The sequence below is a fragment of the Euprymna scolopes genome, chromosome 36 (genome assembly GCF_053919585.1).
Source record: "Euprymna scolopes isolate OS-2025 chromosome 36, ASM5391958v1, whole genome shotgun sequence".
NCBI lineage: Eukaryota > Metazoa > Mollusca > Cephalopoda > Sepiida > Sepiolidae > Euprymna > Euprymna scolopes.
In genome coordinates, this window is record NC_136517.1 from 22,390,617 (window position 1) to 22,412,475 (window position 21,859).

The 21,859-nt window shown below is 35.8% G+C and overlaps 1 protein-coding gene across 1 annotated transcript in view; it reads left to right on the plus strand.

Moving 5' to 3' along the window:
* The first annotated feature begins 410 nt into the window (after positions 1-410).
* LOC145260388 (protein stum homolog) overlaps positions 411-21,859 on the plus strand; it is a 202,265-nt gene continuing 180,816 nt past the window's right edge. The window contains exon 1 of the mRNA XM_080118340.1: positions 411-760. Within this exon, the coding sequence (XP_079974466.1) occupies positions 547-760 (214 nt within the window). The 5' untranslated portion in view covers positions 411-546. The remainder of the gene's footprint in view (positions 761-21,859) is intronic.

Sequence of the window (21,859 nt, forward strand, 5' to 3'; positions counted from 1 at the left end):
ATCTATCTATCTCTCTCTCTCTCTCTATATATATATATATATATATATATAAAAATATATATATATATATATATATATCCCTCTACGTATATATATAATATATTGTTAGCTACATACACATTTTTGTCACCCCTGTCTGTCTATCTATCTATTTATCTATCTATCTCAATCTAAATACTGTGTTTATATTCTGCACGTGCTAATAAATAAACACCTTTTGTAAGCATTATTTCAATTTTTAATAGTTAATACAAAAAACATTTTTTTCTATTTTTCTTAATATATTCATATCCTCGTATTAGTCTAATTAACCGTCCTACAATTATTTGTCAATCTTCAACAACAACAACAACAACAAAACTTCGAGTGTGTGAATGCGCAGTGTGTGTCTGTAACAGTTGTAAAAAAAAAAAAAAACCCGAGGCATAGGACAAGGGGAGGCGGATTCACTCTGCGATATCGTGTGTATGTGTACGTTAGCATTCATAAGGCGATATTTCCTTTTCTCAATCGCGCTGTGATCAACACAAGTTTGGACGCGTGGACATGGCTACAACAAAGCAGGAGGATTCTAATACGCAGTCCGTGGTTCGCACCTCCCTTACGGCAGATGCGGCCCGGACTAGACAGCTATACACAGAGGAGACTTTGGAAGTTACCGTCACGGAAAAACATGGACCACTTTATAACGCAATCCCGTGTATGCCTCTGCCGCTGGCTATCGTATGCTGCATCTTAAATATTCTTATCCCGGGACTCGGTAAGTAGCACTTTGCGTTTTAACAAACACAAAAAGGAGAGTGTTTTTATTTGCGCAAATAAGAATTTTTAAGAGTCTGCGTTCGAACAACCAAAGTTCAAATGGCTCGGGTTTCTAATAGTGGTGGGACGATTCCAATATTTTTTCCCCGATTTCGATGCAATTACTGATTCCCATTCTTTATAAATCTCTAAATATTTAACAATAAAATGGATAATTATTCCCGATTACTGTAAAAATATATATATATATATATATATATATATATATAAGTATATATATATATATATATATATATATATATATATATATATATATATATATATATATATATATATATATATATATATATCTTAAATGTGCGTATGTTTTCTAAAACCCAAAAACATACTTGTTAAAGTGAGTGACTTATGGATTTTAGTTATGTTAGAAGTTTAAATCAATAAATATTTATTATTTTATTATTACTACAAGCAGTGGCAGATTTTATTTTAAATCAAATAAAACAAGATAATTAAAGGAATCACTTTTTACATTCGAAAATAGGCACAATTTTTTCCGATTCCGATATCCCAAAAATTCCGATTTTTCCGATTCCCGATTCCGATCGCAATTGATCGTCCTAACACTAATCTGTTTTTATTATTACATTTTCACCCTCAAACAAGGCACATTGCCATTTTGGTATAGGGGGCTACTATCAGAGACATGAGCTACTGGGATACTATGTAGGGAGTTAGGCAGCAAGATGTCGGTTTACGTTACACTTGAACTTCTGCATGTCAGTACAGTTGCTGAAGCAGGGTCCCGGACGGGAATTCCAAAGTCTAGCGGTTCTGGGGAAGAAACTACTGGAGTAGAAAGCTCTCTTATATCTAGGGATCTCTACTGTGTATGGGTGGGATTTAGCTGGTTGTCGGGTTTGTCGGGGGTATTTACGTCGTGGGGGCACAAATGCTTGCAGTTCGTCAGAGCATTCACTATTAAAATACTTGTAGAACAGACAGAGGGATGAAACGTTTCGTCGGTGTGACAGAGGCTGAAGCTTAGATGACAGTTCAGGACCTATCAGGTTGGAGACTCTCTTTTGGACCTTGTCTAGGAGCGAGAGACTAGTAGCAGATGCACCAGCCTAAATACGACAACAATACTCCATACATGGGCGAATGGTGGCCTTATAGAGGTACAGGATACTTTCGGGCGTTAGTAGCTTTCTAGCATGGTAGAGAGAACCTACCTTTTTCGCAGCGGTCCTAGCAATGCTTATCATCTTTTACTTGTTACTTTCAAGACGTTTCGGCCAATTATTCCTCAGGCCTTCGTCAGGGTAACCGCAACGGGATAGGAATGTCGAATTCTCTAACTACATCCACAACAAATACTACCTTCAATAGTTGTTGTCATCTCACCGCAGTTTGGCCTACTTCGGGGCCCGTGGCGCAGTGGATATCTACGATTCCAGGTGAGCATTGTATGGAGGTAGCGGTCTCAATCCCATCCAAAGCCGGTCAAAGGATTAGTTGACCAAACCATGGTGAGATGACAATAACTAATGAAGGAAGTAATTGCTGTGGATGTAGTTGGGAAATTGGAAATTCCTATCCCGTTGCGGTTAACCTAACGAAGGCCTGAGGAATAATTGGCCGAAACGTCGTGAAAACAACTAGAAAGATGGGGATAATAGTCCAAATAATTAAATAAAGTATACAAATTACACATCTCCAAAAGAATTCCAAATTAATTACACACACACACACACACACACACACACATATATATATATATATATATATATATATATATATATATATATATATATATATATAAGAGCAAATAGTTAATAAAACATGTTAAAAACACTTTGAAAAAGAGTTAAAAACATATTTAATCTGAAAAGGAAACACTTAATAAGTGGATAGTCCTTAATCCGCGGAGTTTCGAAGAAATATTTTCCTTCTCATCAGAGGGTAGGAATTAGCAAAATGCGGGATCGGATTTTGCATACAAAAGTATTTGATGAAACTGCAAGTAAGTACAAAGATCATATTTGATAACAAAAAGTGATGGAGAGGGAATATGGTGATTACACGTGAATGGATAGTCTGGTGAAAGGTAAAGTATCCAATGACGGTAAATTAATTATAATTGTAATTTTTATTATATACCCCTCTCTGACATCATTCACTCTTTCATCCCATCATAACGAACATTTCTGTAAAAGTTTGAGGAAGCTACAGACGGCCAAAAAAAAACGGCCGGGTAGCTGAAACAATAATGTAACTTAACAGTTTAACAGAAAGATACGGTAATAAAAAATAAAACGTATATATATATATATATATATATATATATATATATATATATATATATATATATATATATATATATATATATATATATATATATATATATATATACCCAAAACCTCTGGCCTTGATGGAGAGGTGACGAAAACTTGTTGCTATGGTTTCAAATGATCTGAAATAAGATCAAGTGGAAACTTGATTTCAAATATTTTTCAAGGTTTTGGGGAAATGTCAGATATTTTGTAATTCATATGTGATATATATAGGAAGACAAATTACTATGAATGAAATATTTTATTGCTGTAAAAAAAAAAGTGCCAAAACTAGGCTTTGGATGATGAATGATCACCTTAATGTGCGAGCTTCAGAGAAAATGTCACATCGCCCACTACACAATTCAGATCATTACCTTTCCAACGAGCTTTCATTCCTTTAATTCTGATCAATAGTCGTTGAGATTTGTGAATTTATAAAATTACCAAAAAAAAAGGTTTTATATATATATATATATATATATATATATATATATATATATATATATACGTGTGTATGTGTGTGTGTATATATATATATATATATATATATATATATATATATATATATATATATATATATATATGCAGGGTGTCCACAAAGTCTCGCTACATTATGTAGCCAGACTTCCACAAAGTATCGCTACATAATGTAGCCAGACTTTGTGGGCACCCTGTATATATATATATATATATATATATATATATATATATATATATATATATATATATATATATATATATATATATATAAAGTAGCATACCAGAGTCTAAAAGAGCAAAGAGCAAATATATTTAAAGGTGCTGTGCTCGGAGTATTACAGATACATGATAAACTCAACAGGTGTAATTACCTAGAGTTATATTAATTAAAAAAGTAATAATCGTGAAATTATTAATCAATTACATTAATATGTACGATCGTTTCAGAAACGATATCCCTTTATTCATTCAATATTTACAAATAAAAACCGTCGAGAAATAAAGTAAAATATTTCTGGATATCGTCTCCTCATCAGCATAAATAGAAGAGGAAGGGAGAGAAGACACCAAATTTTTACTAGCCTATTGAAATAAATATAGTTGTTGAACCTTTGTGAAGAAATCGTTCCGTATTGTTATTACATGGAACCAATCTTCATTTTGTTATGTTTCCCTCTAAGAAAACTTGATTGATAATTTCACAATTATTATTCTTTCATCCTTTCTATCAATATATATATATATATATATGTGTGTGTGTGTGTGTGTGTGTTTTGTTGTGTGTGTGTGTGTGTGTGAGTGTGTGTGGGTGTGTGTATGTGTATTTTGGCAGCAAGTCATTATTCAAGCACGTCTGTCTGAACACGACAGATTTCCCCCCCACCGATGTTTCTGGATATCTTTTCCATTTGCCGAGCGATCTTTTTAATTTCAGCAGGCACGGTATATATATATATATATATATATATATATATATATATATATATATATATATATATATATATATATATATATATATATGTTTTGGGCGCCATTTTATATAACGGAAAAAAGGATACCTCAGTCGTTTTCAATCAGACGTGCTTAAATATATATATATATATATATATATATATATATATATATATATATATATATATATATATATATATATATATATATATACTCGAAGCTAAATCGAATACCAAAATGCTCATCTCTTTAGTTCTATGGGACGAAACTGCATGAAACTTTGCAGGCTTTTTGAAGATTATAATACTATTTTGGTAAAAAAATACATATATTTTCAAACCAATAAAATATGTCCAAGTTTGCCTACATTTGTATATATAATGTCCTGGCAAGCCAGCTTTAGTTTTGCTGCTTTTAGATGATTTTCTTTTTTACGTTTTTTGGCTTGGCTTTCTCCCCTGTGACTTTGCCAGGCCACTTATATATATGCTCGAGTTTTCAGCCAATCAAAAACGGGCAAACGTTATAGCGTTGACTTAAAATGAGTGCATTATGCCAAACTTATATAGTAAATGTGGTATTATAGTGACTAATCCGTATTAATCTCTAACTTTGCATCGAACAGGTATCTTAATACATAGTCCGCTGCACCTTATCATAACAAAGTCTAAAACTTCAGTGCACTAGCGTTAATGCCTTAGAATAACATTTATAAAATATTTCTTTGTTTTTATACTAGCCGAAGTATATGTACATATCAGGTTCGCAAACATTTCTCTTCTGCAAATCGGTATATATATATATATATATATATATATATATATATATATATATATATATATATATATATATTACACTTTAAATCAGAATAAAAGAATAAAAAAAGAAACAAGTGCATTATTTAGGTTTTATGATCATGATCAATATCGGGAACGGCACTAACCCTATGCGGGTTTAACCGGCTTCCTCCAAAGGATAAAGTGCAATGGGAGTATGAAATTCACAAGCGGTCCCCAGTCACATGTCTATCCCCGTTAGAGGAGATGACGGCGTTAGATTTTTGCAACTTTTTTGCAGAGAGGTGTCGACGTCCTCCTGCATACAGCGCCTGGAATTTCCAAATTAGTCACCCATCTGATACTGACCAGGCTCAACGTTGCTTAACTTCGGTGATTGAACGAAAACAGGTGTGTCAATTGATTAATCGAGTAATATTTAATTTTAAATATATATGTTAAAAGTATTAATTTAGAAATATTTAATTTTTACAAATAAAGGTTAAATATGTTAATTGAGGTATATTTCATTTTAGTAATATATTTTGTATATATTAATTTAGAAATATTTAATTTTATGAAATATTTGTTTAATATATTTATTTAGAAACATTTAATTTTTAGAAATATAATTAAATATTATTATTTAGAAATATTTAATTTTTAGAAATATAATTAAATAGTATTATTTAGAAATAATTAATGTAAAAATATATGTTAAATGTTATAAAGTACTTTTTATTATCATAAAATAATCTTTACACATTTGTACGTCTTTATTTGCTTATTTCTTTTACTGGCAATGAAAATTTCAGCAGTATGTTCGTTTGGCTCGGAAACTAGCGCATAAAATCCCGGAACATTTGCTGTGTTTTTATTTACGTAGTTTTTATTTTGAATGACGAGTTTTTAAAATGGTTCGAGGATTTCTGCCATCGATAAGGACTTCGGATCGAAGGTGGTTATTATTAATTTGCGTATGTGTGTGTGTCTGTGTGTGAGTTTGTGTGTGTATGCGTGTGTATGTATTCGTGTTTGTGTGTTTATGTGTGTATTTGTTTGTGTGTGTATGCGTGTATATGTGTGTATGTGTGGAGGCGGCTATAAAAGAAAGTTTCCTCGTGAACTGTAGATTCAATGTTTGTTTTTACTTTTTGTGTGGGGGGTACTCATATATCCTATAATGAGTCATTTTTGTTATGTTTTTTGTTTTGTTTTCTTTTTGTAATTATTATTTTCATATCCCTTTAACACAATTTTTTTATTCAAAGGAAAAAACTCTTTGTATTTTTATTTTATTTTTTATTTTTTTGTTTTTTTTTCAAAAATTACATATCTGTCTCTGTTTGGTGAATTTTCGCTATTCAACGAAACACGCGTAAGACACACCATTTTAACATACGAATAAAATACTATGAATGTGAAATAAATGCATTTGGCTTTGAAATGACTACTAACAATATATATATACATATATATATATATATATATATATATATATATATATATATATTGTCTGTATTTTTGAGATGAGGTAATCCGAAACAGCAAAATGGGATATTAAAAAAGTAAACACGTAATTACTTTAGTTTTTTGAAGCAAAGAATCGATATAAATATGAATAAGAAGAAAATGGCGCCCTTTTCAAGCAGAACAGTTTCGTTTCAGTTTTACAGTATTGAACGGTGTAATATTACGCCATCGGATTCAGGGTTGTACTATTGTAATGTAAAGAACACGCAGAAAGGACTGTAATCAACAGAATCCCTTCTAGTACACTGACAAAAAAAAGCTTAAACAGATATATAAATAAAAATAAAAAGGTTATGTAAATGTTTTTAAAAAGACACGTAATCACGTGAGCAAGATTTTTGACACGATAACAAGTAACGTTCTTATTTTTTATTATTTATCTATTTATCTATTTTCGAAAGAGTGCCACGTACAAGTGGAGAAGGAAAAAAACAGAGTTATCCAAAATTTGTGTAGAGAATTGTCTACAGTTCCGACTTTTTTTTTTTTTTTTTTTGCTTTCACTTTAATAAGAACGTGAATTTATGAGGTGAATTTATTCGACACAATATGATTCAACTCAAAAAAATAAATAAAAGCTAACGTGAATTAATATTGATAGTGTTATTATGGGCTCTCCCCCCTTTTAAAAAACCTTGTTAAACTTTGTGACATATTTACATTCTATGGAGGTCAAGCGCGAACGAACACCCAATAATTCTATTATACCATATTTCTTCAAACTGAAACATAATTATCAAAGTATACTTACGCAAATAGATATGAAAAGTCTTTATTAAAGTTTGTGCCATATTTCCATGGAGTACAGGCGCGAACGCAGACCCCACAATTTTATTATACCATCCATATTTAAGTTGAAACATACTCATCAAAGTATTCTTATGTACATCTATATCAAAAATACTTGCAAACGTTTTTTTTTTTTTTTCACTTTTTATTTCCATACTTTGGGGGCCAGGCGCGAACGCAGACCCCACAATTTTTATGAACCACCGTTCTGCCAGATCAAAGATACCCATTCCTGATCCTCGATACATCTTCTATCATTATATGCAATCAGTTTTTTAAAATAGTCAACCATATAGGAGCCTATTCGTGACCAGACACACACACACACATACACACACAGACGTTCAGCTTTATATTATAGATATATAAACCGGTAAAAATAGCTGCTAAATACGTTTATACCTTCAGGTCGGTTCATTTTTACTTTTCATGGTTAGGTTCCTATTTTATCTGATGTAACCAAAGTCGTTTTTTTTTTTTTTTTAGTTTAGTTTTTAAATCACTACAATATAATACTCAATAGAGAATTGGCTCCATAATAATAAATACGAAATCTGTATGAATTAGAATATATTTGACCGTATTTTACGACCAGGCAACGCTAGTTAATACACAAAAATATGATGCATTCACTGTTAAGAATTTTCAATTAACTTGAAACTGAGCGTTTTGACTTTACCGTTAGTGCGAGAAATAAACTAATACTTTCGTATTCATTTACATGTACGAGTTTCTCCTTAGAACTTTACTCACTATTAGTTGTCGCACGTGAATAAAAGAAAGAGACCGGAAACCTAACCCTTAAAGCTCAATGGATCGATGCCACCCTCGGGGGTTATTTAGTTCTTGGTGTGGCCGGAAACGTTTCGATATACATTTCAGCATTCCATGCGATCACCCGTATAAGCTAAACGTGAAATCAGTTCAGTAACTACGCATATTTGTACGTACAGAATTCACTTCTAAAATAATTAACCGATTATTGTGAATTTTGGAACTCATGGGTCTAACTGTAGGCTATATTTAGTTTCATTTATTTTTGTTGAAAGGGATGAAAAGAAAAATCAGATACCGCCCAATGTTGTGAAATTTAACGGTAGGTATTAGACATCAATTAATAAATATTGCCCAATTTGAGTTTCTTTGGAGTATTTAAAGGGATTTTTCAGATCATAATATGGGGACAGCGTTCCGTTTGGAAATTCAAATATATGAGGTTTGCATTGAATTTGATCCAGTATATCTGGATTTAATGTTCGTAAGGAGACACAAAAATGGTGTAAAACTATTCTGTTTTTTTTTTTGTTTTTGTTTTTTGTTTTTTTTGTTTTTTTGTTTTTTTGAATTACGTTTACCTTTCTTGGGACAAGTTTTGTTCTGTTTTTGTTATATTTTTGTTTTTGTTTTTTTTTTGTTTTTTTTTTTTTGTGTGTGTGTGTGTGTGTGTGTGTGTGTGTGTGTTTTAAGAAAGATGGGAACATACGAAAACGAAAAAGAATGAAAGAGTCGTAGAACGTATAAATTTGGATATTTGCATAAATTTGCATAAATAAACTATAAAGAAAACAGTCTGATGTTTATGAACTCAACATTCATACATAACAGAAGGGACGCCGGCGGATTCTCGGAGCACAGCTCTCTCAACACTGTCGTCAGAAGCGCCCAACGACTTAGTTGCTTTTAGATAACTTAGAAAATAGCGGCGAAACATTTAAGAGTATTGGAAGAACCTCACTAACCTTTATCATTTTTTACGTTTTATTTTGTTCATTTTGTGTGTGTGTGTGTGTGTGTGTGTGTGTGTGTGTGTGTGTGTGTGTTATATTTATTTTGTCAAATTCCCCATTATGATGTATATGCACTTTCCTTTTTGTAAATAAAATTTCATAGGAACTAGTTAATTTTTTAACTAGGATAAAGCAACAGAGTGAATGCGGTATTTTGGTGAGAGACTAAAGGGGGGAGGTATTCATTCCTTCCGATAGGGGGGTCACTCTGGAATGGTACAAAATTGGTTTAGAGCAGATCTGTCGGCATTCTCTGGGACTGGTGCTTCAGGCAGCCAACAATTAACCAATCATCCTTTTGAAGGAGGAGATACTGCCTGGGAAGACGTCCTTGGGGCGAGCCAAACTCTATATTCTGAAGAGGCAGATAAAAGTAAGAAAATCTCTTGGTTGACTAAGCCCTTAACTAAGAGATGTACCATCGGCCTCTAAAAAGTCCAAAATTGAATGATGATTGATTTCCCTCTCGCTCAACCCTAAAACAATTCAAACTACATGCCTAAGGCAAAATATAAATTTGAGATCACTGGTTTTATTAAAACTTTTGTTATTTGTATAAATGTGTGTGTGTGTGTGTGTGTGTGTGTGTGTGTGTGTGTGTGTGTGTGTGTGTGTGTGTGTGTGCGTGCGTGAGTGCGTGCGTGCGTGTGTGTGTGTGTGTGTGTGTGTGTGTGTGTGTGTGTGTGTGTGTGTGTGTGTGTGTGTGTGTGTTAATAAAATCGCCGGCTTTCCGTCGATCTTAAGACCAGTTGGCCCCAACAGAGGGGGGTGGAAAACGGCCTGATGGTCCGACTGTGTTTCCCTTTTCAAACCGAAACTCGGTAATGTGAAATGTGGCGACAATTTTGCATTCTCGTCTGTAATAGAATCGGCGATAAACCCCGAACTTTTAGAAGCATCAACGGAAGATGGTAACCGACTGAAATAAGCGAGGACTTTGTAATGAAGTTAACAGATTTTAACGAAGGGAGACAAAACCCAAAATATATAAGAAAAAATTGTTAGATGGATTTATAGGTAGCAATCTGAGTTGGACAAGGTATTTGTTCGCATTACATTGAAATATATGCATGTTATTATCGTCGAATTGACAGAGAACAGCATGGAAATTCAAAGGGCAAGCGTCTCGAAGAAAGAAGCTATCAAAGTAGACAATCTTCCGGCATTTAAGGACTTTTAGAATGAAGTTTGAGAATCATATGCTAGTTGAGTAGGTCGGGAGTTTTTACGTTGGGGGGGTACGAATGTAGTAAGCTCATCGTAGCACATTTCATGAAAATACTCCCTCCATCTTCCTTCCCCTCTACACTTCCCTGGTGCACCCGATTCTCGAATACAGTATTCAGGTACATCCCTATTATCTGAAGGGCGTCCAGCGTCTCAAACAGGTTCAGCACCTGGCGATGAGAATGATGGCTGACTTCAGAGGTCTATCCTATGAGCAATGTTTAATGGGTTTAAATCTTTCCCCCCCCCCTTTGATCGTAGGAGGCTTCTATGCGACCTTATCCTCGCCTACAACATCTTCCATAGACGGTGCGATCTGGATCGGGACCTGTTCTTCACCCCAGCCCCGGATCACGGGCTCCGTGGGCACATGGAAAAGGTCTATCTTCCATAGTTTGGGAGGTTTCGACGCCAAGCAGTGTTCTCGGTTCGAATGGCATCTACATGGAACCAGCTCCCCGAGTAGGTCGTAAACCAGCCCACACTACAAGGCTTCAAGGGGATCTTGGACAGATGCTGGTCGGACCTCCACGGTCCCCCCCTCTGTATAGTTTCTTCTTTGTACATAACCCCCTAAACTCTCACAGACTTTTCCCACTTGTAAATGGCAATTGTTTATGCGTTTATTTTATTGCCAATTAAATGAATGAAAAAATGAATGAAATACTTGTAAAACAAGCTCAAGGATGCAACTGCAGCGATGCATCAGTGTTGGAGTTTGACAAACAGTGCGACACCTCTTAAAAAGTAGGGGCGGGGCTTTTGTTTGGTGCACCAAATGAGAAGGAATGGTATTTTTACGACCTGCCCCAGCGTAGTATAAACACCCCCAACCACCCCATGTTAAGAACGAACGGTTTCTGAATAAACACCCCCAACCTCCCCATGTTAAGAACGGCTTTCAATGTTGGGATGGTGTTTATTCCGAAAGCCATTCTTAACATGGGGATGTTTGGTGTTTATAATACGCTGGGACACGTCGTAAAAATTCACCGAAGGAATAGTGATTGTTCTACCAGCCCAGATGTGTCAACAATACTCTACGTACAGACTTATAGTGAGTTCATAGCGATACACGATAATGCAAGGTGGAAAGAGTTTATTTTTAGCCAGTAAAAGGGCGTTTATCTTTATTGCAGCAGACTTAGCAGTACCTACTAATTACTTATTTCACTTTATGCTGCCTAAAAATGTATGGAGCATGGCCCTCCGTCATCAACGATGCTTTTTGTAGCATGCTAACATAACCAGCCACTGTCTGACGACCCTAAAGCACCTGGAGCTCCATCGCCCTTTTTTTTTTTTTTTTTTTTTTTTTTTAATTCAATTTTCACCCCAAACAAGGCACAGTGCCACTTTGAAGCAGGGGGCTACTATTAGGGAATCAATTAGCGGGGTCATTATGAAGGGAGAAGAGTAGAAAGATGTTTGTTAACATTACACTTGAACTTCTGCATATCATTGCAGTTGGGAAAGCAGAATCCCGGAAGGGAGTTCCAAAGACCCGCAGTTCTGGGGAAGAAACTATTGGAGTAAAAGGCTTTCTTGCACCTAGGGATCTCCACTGTAAAGGGATGATACTTAGTAGCTTGTCGGGTTTGTCGGGGGTAGTTACGTCGGGGAGGTACAAGTGTTTGCAGTTCGTCAGAGCATTCACCATTAAAGTATTTGTAGAACAGGCAGAGGGATGCAACATCTCGTCGATGGGACAGAGGTTGAAGCCCAGATGACAGTTCAGGACCTATCAGGTTTGCGACTCTTTTTTGAACCCTGTCCAGGAGCGAGAGACAAGCAGCAGATGCACCAGCCCAGATGTGACAACAGTACTCCATACATGGGCGAATGGTTGCCTTATAGAGGTATAGGATACTGGCAGGCGTAAGTAGTTTTCTAGCACGGTAGAGGGAGCCAACCTTCCTTGCAGCAGCCTTGGCAATGCTCTCAATGTATCTATTCCAGTTCATATTCCCTGTAAACGTTAGGCCGAGGAGTTTAAAAGAAGTACTTTCAGGCAATGTGTTCTTGGCCATTGCTATTGGTGGTAGAGAAGGTTTCTTGTAGTTATTGAAGGAAACAAGCTTAGTCTTAGCAGCATTGAATGAGACCAACCATTTTTGTCCCCATTCCACTACGGATTGGAGGTCATCCTCTAGTGTTTCTGCCATTTTCTTGGATATGTGTTCATTTGTTTTCCCCTCATATCTGTTATAGAGAGTGGTGTCATCGGCAAATATACCCATCTCCGAAACAATATTATCAGGGAGGTCGTTTATGAATGTAAGAAAAGGCACCCCATACCATTAGGGATCCTCTACCACTATTACGTGTGGACAAAATTTCAGGAGGCATGTTTTTTTTGGGGGGGTTACACAGTGATCACCACTTATCAAGGCCCGGAAGCCACTCAGGGATAAGGGTTATTGCAAGTACATTACGTTAGTGTGGAGATTTGATGAAGTGTTTACTTAAGGGGGCGGTTCATTAGAAATTTGTTAACATTGGACTTGAAGACATCCAAGTTGTAGTCCGATGGGAAGCAGTCAGACGGAACAGAGTTCCACAGGCGTGCAGTTCTAAGAAAGAAGCTTTGTTTATGGAATCCGCGTTTTGATTTAGGCACAGATATAGAGTGGGGGAAATTTTTCACAGTGGGTTCAGCTAGACGGGTGTTTTTCGTGAAAGATTGGCGAGGGGGGACCAGTTTTCGTTATGCTAATATCGTTGGAAACTATCAGGACCATCTAGATTGAATTTATTCTCATCAGAAAACAGGACATTCTTCCACGTCTCAACGTCCCATGTTTGGTATTCACGACCAACCCTTAAGCCGTCCACCTTGTGAAGTGGGAGCAGATGAGAAATTAGTTTACGCTTTTTATTTACCATGCCCTTTTGTCGTAAGTGTCGTCCGATGGTTACTGGACTGCAATCAGCATCTGTGACTGCCTTAATTTGATAATAAGAAAGTCCTCTATCTTTCACAACAACCCGTCTTATTCTACTCAATGCAAGAGAATATTTTTTTGGGGGGGTTGCTAACAGTGGATTTTGCTTTTCTGTAATTCCCACTTTTCTTTAGAAAATTGCAAATTACAGTTTTACTGCGACTTGCCTTAGCTGCGATCGCTCGCTGTGACAAACCTTGTTCATGGAAATCTAGAATTCAAGCGTGCTCAACTTCGGTAAGTTTGCTTGCTTTGGTCATGGTGACATTGTTAAGGAATAGAGAGAGAGAGAGAGAGAGAGAGAGAGAGAGAGAGAGAGGAAGAGGTGAGTTATAGTGTAGACACGTTGACCGGAAGTTAAGATCAGCTGATTGGATTGCGTGCGAGTCATGTGATCAGGTTAGCTGAATCGTTGAGATTTGATTTGGACTCAGAAGACAACGGACGGCTTCCCGTTGTCTCCTCCTCTTCACTGGGGGGGACGAACGCTGACGTATGTAGAAGAAGAACCCACACAGGCCGATTTCCCTTTCCACCTTCTGCAGGACATCTGGGAAAGTGAAATAAACTATAGAACCAATTCCTTGTCTTGGAGTGATTGAATCTTCATCCAAAAACAGGTATCAAGTATCCCTCCAGGACGAGAAATTTCCAGATGGTCCAACATCGAAGAAGCAGAGGTAGGTTCTGAAAATACATGTCACTCACACACGATTCCCTTTATGATACAACATAAATATATAAGATAATCAAACACTCACCCCTTTATTATAGAGCAACAACGTAACAGTTTGCTTGCTTTGGTCATGGTGACATCTTTACGCAATGATTGCTAATCTGTAATTGAATTAAAAAAACACACACAATTTTCCCTCCTGGTCTTATAATCTGGATCAAGGGTAAAATGCCTTATTTTATAAAAATGTAAATTCCTGAAATGTTTAGAATGTAGCTTTTTTGCATAACCTATATATAATAGGTTTTAGTATTGGTAACCTCAAGTGGGAAGAAGTTTAAAATCTATCAACAAGTATGGCTCCCCCGTGAGTGCACAGTGAACGAGGCATAAAAAATGACTAAGTTCAGCATTTGCCTCCCCCCATTTAGCCTCAAATGTCTCCAGGAGACGCCAAATCCTGGTGAAAATGAACAAACGGTGCAGTTTTAGGCCTTAACATATGTAAAAAAAGAAATGACTAAGTCCATCATTTGCTCCTTCCCATTTAGCCCCAAAAGTCTCCAAGGCCTCACCATATTTAAATTTGAGTTCAGCACCATGCAAAACTGCTAAATAGACACACACAGAAAATTTTGGAGAAATATTGTATAATAGTCCCAAAAATGGAGTATTTTTATAAGCCCTAAAACACCCAAGAGTTATCGCGAAGTATAGACAAACAAAATTATATAGAAATCGGAAACGTTTATAAAACTCCAAGGCATCGATTTTTTTGATAAGCACAAAAGTGTCAATTTTAGCCATTTTAACCCAAAAGGAACGTCTAGGGGGACAACCGGAGTTTTCCCGGAAAATCCGTTCTGTTACCTTTTTACTCATAGCATGTTTAATGTTTGTGCAAAATTTTCAAAAAAATTTCAAGGCGTAGTTATTGAGAAAAGTACGGACAGACGAATGTACGAACGGACAAGGGTGAATTTATAGGTTCACCCTCCTTTTGTCGGGAGGGGGGGGCAAAAAGGGTTTATTTTTAAAGATTTTCAAGTAGCCTTAAATTTTGGACGAGAAATGTACTAAATATATATTTTGTATGAATCGCTACAAAAATAACAACCGTAATCTACTTTTGAAAAGTTACTACAAAATCTGTTCTAATATGAGTGGTGGCTATTCATTCCCTCATCGTGGATCTAAAGTAACATGGCACCTGGTGTGGCATTCATCATAGGCAGGTTGAGCCGGCTTCCTCTGGAGGGGGGAGCAAGTTTCTGGGGAACATTAACAAGCTGCAGGGTTAGAGTAAGATGAATTTGTACAAGCCACCCATTTCTCAATCTTAAAATACATTTGCATTTATCCTGTTGCAATCAATGAAAAGTTCTCCCATAAGAAGAGTAGTGAGGACAAAAAAAATTAAAAAATAAAACGAAACGAAACGGCATTCACTATAGGTGATTTGAACCGCATTCTCTCGGACCCGGAGTAGGAAGTGTTAAGAGAATATTTAATTCACAAGCCGTCCTCCGTGGCATGTACATCCCTGTTAGGGAGAGAGAAAGATGGCAGCGTTAGTTATTGCAATTTTTTGCAAGAATATCTTACCGTCCTCACACATAAAACACCTGGTATTCTCCAGTGATCACAAGCAATATTATTTTCAAAGATGTGCTTGACTTAAAGCATTCATATATAGCTAGACTAGTTTGGGCCATACTAATATTTTTTCTGCAATGCAAAGGAGATAGGATTAGAAATAAACCTAGAGAAAACAGAATGTATGTCTACAGCTAAATCTCAGTTTAATATAAACATGACTATTCACAGGAAATCCATCCAACAGGTCACCCAATTCATTTATTTAGGGCATAAACTGTCTTTCTCCAGTGACCACGAGACGACATTGAAACACAGAATCGGGCTGGGTTGTGCAGCTTTCCAAAAGCACACCACCATTCTAAAATCAAAAAGGCTGCCAGTAACTGTTAAAGTAAAAGTTTATTTATGTCCTCCAAATAGTTTTATATGGCCGTGATTTTATTACATGGAATAAACAACTAGCCAAACGCATTGAGGTATTTCAAAGTCATGCAATGCGTTTCATTATGGGACATCACCTGACCGAAAAACAACAACAACAAAATATCCATCTTCCATCAAACTACTTCTCTACGCTCTCTATTTGATAAAATTTTGGGCCATGTCAAACGATCAACCACTGGCCTACCAAAGTTATGCTTTGAGAGTGTGTTAGAAGACAAATAAGGCAAAAGAAGCCACGGAAAAAATGGAGAGAAAATGTTTTTGATTGAACATCTCTCAAGAGTTGGACGTCCATCAACCAACTTGCCTCGGATCGGAAGGAATGGCGAAAAATAAGTCACGTGGGTTCGCAATCCGCACCAAGCGAAATCTGTGACTCATGATTATTCCCGTATGGTTCCTCATCTGGTAGTAACCAGGCTCAGCGTCTCTAACAAGAACCGGTTGATTACACACGTAGACCCAGCATGTTGTAGACTTAGTCGCAAATAAACATAAAGCAAGTAATAACTCGACTCCTTTTTTTTTTTTTTTTGTAACAACATTCATTTCCTCATTCTTCCGCCACGCGTGACTTCTCGTTACGGCTGTGACGTCTCTCACGTGATCGTCTTTTATAACGCTTTTCCTCCCTTTTATAGCCTTTTTTTTCTATACCGGTGACGTCATTTCGCGCGGATTTGCATAAGCGCGTCCGCGCTATGTTACACGGTGTGTCAACGTGATTCTATCTTAGCAATGGAGTAGGGAACATATTTGACGTATAAAACGTTATTATAGTTACAACAGGAACAAAGTTTTCCGAACTTCCCATTAAAAAAAAAAAGACAGCAAAGGAAAGAAAGACAGGCGTTCTTCCAAATTCTCCTCTACTGAAGGTTATTTGCCTCCTGGCTCGCACACATATGATAAAAAATGCAAGATAACATTTCGTAGTTGCTTTATATGAAGTACAGAGTGACCCAGAAAACAATTAGCCAAAAGGTTAGCCAAAAAATTTTTGTTACCACGAGCGAATGAAAAGAACAGATCCTAATCTTTAATTTCCGCTTTTAGAATCAGAAGGAAAGCGTCACACATACGCGTATATCTATAGTTTTTAATTACAAATAATAGCATCTCTATTCGAATCTGAAATTTTAATAGTTTCTTTGGATAATTTCGACAAAACTAACACGTACGAGGTGTTTTTAATAAGTAACCAGACTTTTTTCGTATAAGCACCTTTATTGATAGTACAGATATGAAACTCTAGTCCGCTTCGAAGTAATCTCCTCCGGATGCAATGCACTTGTTGTACCGTTTCAACAACTTCTGGATAACCCCATGGAAGTCCTCTTGTGTAAGTGTATCAATGACCGTCGTCACAGCCATTTTCATCTTTGTATTTGCCTTATAACGACAGCCTCTAAGGATTTCCTTTTAGCTTGTGACATAACCAAGCCACAAGGGGCAAGGTCCGGACTACAGAGAGGGTGAGGAACTTTCTGTCCGTCTTGGTCAAACGTCAACGTCTTTCTTTATGATCTTCTCTGAGCACCCTTAGAACAAACTTCGTGCAAATCTTCCGCATCTTCAGTTCCTCCCAAAAATTGTGTATACAGTTCCCACACTGACATCCAGCTGTGCACTTATTGTCTCTATAGACACACGACGGTCCTTATTCATGTAATTATTTATTTGGCCAATCAACTCTGATCTTCTGACTTCCTTACTCCTCCCACATATCTCATCATCCTTCACCGACTCCCTGCCTTCCTTGAATCTCTTATACCACTCAAAAACTTATGCTCTATTCATGCAAGGTGGTCCAAAAGCAGTCTGAAACATTCCATGCGTTTCTGGGGCGCTGTTTTCCAAGTTTAATACATTATTTTATTGCATATCCTTCGTCTAAGGTGTCCTCATGTCGAGATTGCATTTTTTTTTTAATGCACCAGCTGTGACAATCAGGCTTTAGTAGGGTGTATTCCAATTTCTGCTGTAGCTGTTCAATTGAACCAGAAATTATAAGAATTGGTCAGTCATCTCATAAGATGTGTAGCAACAACATGCTGAATTTTCACGACAATTTAAATGCCTGTACAAAAAAAAAAAAAGCCTGGAAAATTATTTAGGTCACCTCGTACATTAATGAATAACGTCTTTTTAAAAACAATTTGGGGATCCTCTCAAGCCAGAGTGTGAATGTGGTATTTTGGTCTAGCCTAAAGTAATCCCAACAGTTCTTGACAAAATTAGATGACCATCGACCCTCATCCCAAAACATAAACGATTCGGTCTTTATTCCTGGGGTAAAAGCTTGACTTTACGAGTATTATTTCTGTTGTACAGAAAAAGCTTATTGCAAATATATATTTTTGCATGGGCAACATCCCTGAATTGGTATACAGAAAACAACATCACTGCTGATTTCATTTTTTTTTTCGTCATGCGCAGTAACTATCTTCTATATATTAATGCGGTAATACATTTAACGTACGTACGTACGGGTGTCACGGTTTTCAGCTTATTAGTTATTCGATCGGGAGATCCTATGTATTAATAAGGAGGCTATTAGGTGATAACATACTACAAACATTTAATTAGTATATAGATACTCTAATTTAATGTTCCTAGTACCTATCCTCCTTTTTAATAAATAGAATCTCCCGATCACCGAAAAAGGAATGTAAAAATAAAATTAATTTAAAGAAATGTTGTCGTTTTGGGGCCGTATGTGAAACTTAAATATACCTTCTTAGTCTTCTAGCTAGTATCCAAGAATAGTACCTGGTCTATCTAAAGATAATATAATGATATTGTTGGGTTCCCGTCTGCGCCGGGCGTCCATACAATGCCAATATGTCACAGGCTTCTGTTACGATACTGGAGATAAACTGTAATAACCAGATATATTCTGACACTATATTAACCAGATTACTTAGATAAATACTTTTACAGTTTTAACAAAAGGGCTACAATAATATCGCGGGGTCTCCATTCACGCTGAATGTCAACAGAATGCCCAGGAGATATTAAATTAGATATTAAAGATGCCGCCGTAAAATTTCCACATGTCCAACTAGTTAATTATAATTAGTTTAAAAAGGACGAGGTTTTCCGCTCTCCAAATGTATTCGTAAACATTAATTCTAAACTCTAATAAATTTACATGAAGAAAAAAAAACATTTTTTAATTGCGTAGATTTAGCGTCCCAAATTCATTTGTCCAATTGGTATCGCTCTAATGCATAAGCAGTAGTCTAACCAACTATCTGCTAGTTAGAATTTTTATTGCCTCCAACAAAAAGGTCATCTTTTCAGTCAAGTTTGTTGGCTTGTAACTATGTATGTTTGTGCAACCATAATATCAATATCGCTTGACCAATCGTCACCAAACTTAGTCAAATTATCGGCTATAATTTCACTTAAATAGCGCAAAATACAATCAGTTTTAAGTAAAAAATGAATGAAAAAGATGAAAATCACATGGTGCTTATGCATCAGAGCGGTACCAATTTGAAAAACGAATTTTGGGCGCAAATCCTACATAACTGAAGAATATTCTGGAATCCATCACGTACCTTTGTTTTCGTCGTGCACATTAATTATTAATAGTATAAAGAAGATAAGGTTCTCCATTCTCCAATTATATTGGTAATCATTAATTCTAAACTCTAATAATTCCACATGAAGAAAAACAGCAGACGTGGGATTTTAAACCATTCTTCGATTGCCTAGATTTTAGCATCCAAATTCATTCTTTTTATTTTGGTGTCGCTTTAATAGATTAATACACTTTTGATTGTTATTTAGATTCTATTTATCGTACAGAGTTGTTACTTGGCCCATATTGTAGTCAAAGACGTCCCACCACATCTTTTATGTTCATGACCTTGTTCGGGATCGAAATTTGATGTAGAAAGCTGATGCAATTTCATAACAATAATGCACGCTCTAAATTTTAATCTGATCATACAGCCACGTCGCTTGACCAATTGTTACCAAACTTTATCAAAACAGTAAATCAGATAAATAATTTTGGAGTTATCACTGTGACATAATTTATAAAATACGTCATACAATGCGGAAAAGTGCAAATCATATGCGACTTTGTCACTATGATTGTATACAGTCACATCGCTTGACCAATTGTTACCAAACTTTATCAAAACAGTAAATCAGATAAATAATTTTTGAGTTATCACTGTGACATAATTTATAAAATACGTCATACAATGCGGAAAAGTGCAAATCATATGCGACTTTGTCACTATGATTGTATACAGTCACATCGCTTGACCAATTGTTACCAAACTTTATCAAAACAGTAAATCAGATAAATAATTTTTGAGTTATCACTGTGACATAATTTATAAAATACGTCATACAATGCGGAAAAGTGCAAATCATATGCGACTTTGTCACTATGATTGTATACAGTCACATCGCTTGACCAATTGTTACCAAACTTAATCAAAACAGCAAATCATGGCATAACCGTGTTTTTACTCATATCTACCCCAAACTATACCTACAAAGACATTAAGAAGGGGGTTGAGCAGCGAAATGTCTGTTCACATTACATTTAAATTTCTGCGTTCTCAGTTGAGGGAATGTTGACGGTGTATGACTCTGATGCACTTTGATAACAGTAACTCACGCTTAAAATTTCAGCCTAATAAGATAAATAATTTTATCAACGCCATTTTATGAACATAAGAATAAAAAGGGTTAGGACAAAAAAGACATGTAGGCTAATCTGTTGAATTTCGTTTTTGTAAACTTGAATACCTGGCAACCATCACAAACATTTGTTAACTCTCGCAAAAAAAAAATAAATGCCCTACTTAGTAAGGTCGTGGATATGACCTTAAACTATATCCGATGTTGAGGCTTTGGGGAGTGTGGAGCCACCCTTTAATTGCCGTAGTGGTAGTGCCTGTTAAGGTCCCAACTATGGGTTAAATCGAAACCGACTTGAAAAAAGAAAACAAATATATTCTATTAAAAAAAATTTTCTTCAAATTCACCGGATTCGCCATTAAATAACCGTAAAAGTGTTGATACGCTGTAAAACAAAAAACAACCAACCTACTTAGTAGTTGCACGAGAGAGTAAGTATAATGTATTGTGACTTCTGCGGTTTTACTGTTATGTACAAGAAAGTAAGGTACGACAAAGGCACGACAACTACTCCCGCTGATTTTCTGTATTCGAGTGACTTAAGCACATAATTAGAGCAACCTGTGACAATAGACAACCGGGCACGATCGCTCGTAGCTATTGATTCTGTATTCAAGCAATCTTGGCAGGTAAATAACAAAACGGATACAGTTACAATATCCAGTTATAAAAGTTATATGAAATCGCCAAAAATTACTAAAACTCTCCATTTTTTAAGGTTGTATACGTTTTTTATCCCCCAGCTTCCCGAAGAAAAGATACTACTCTCGAAAATTAGGGACATCAACACCTACCATCTTGTATGGCACATTATGTTGGTAAATAAACGTAATATAATTTTAATTGGAATTCATTATTGAGATGAGTATTATTTATTAATTTA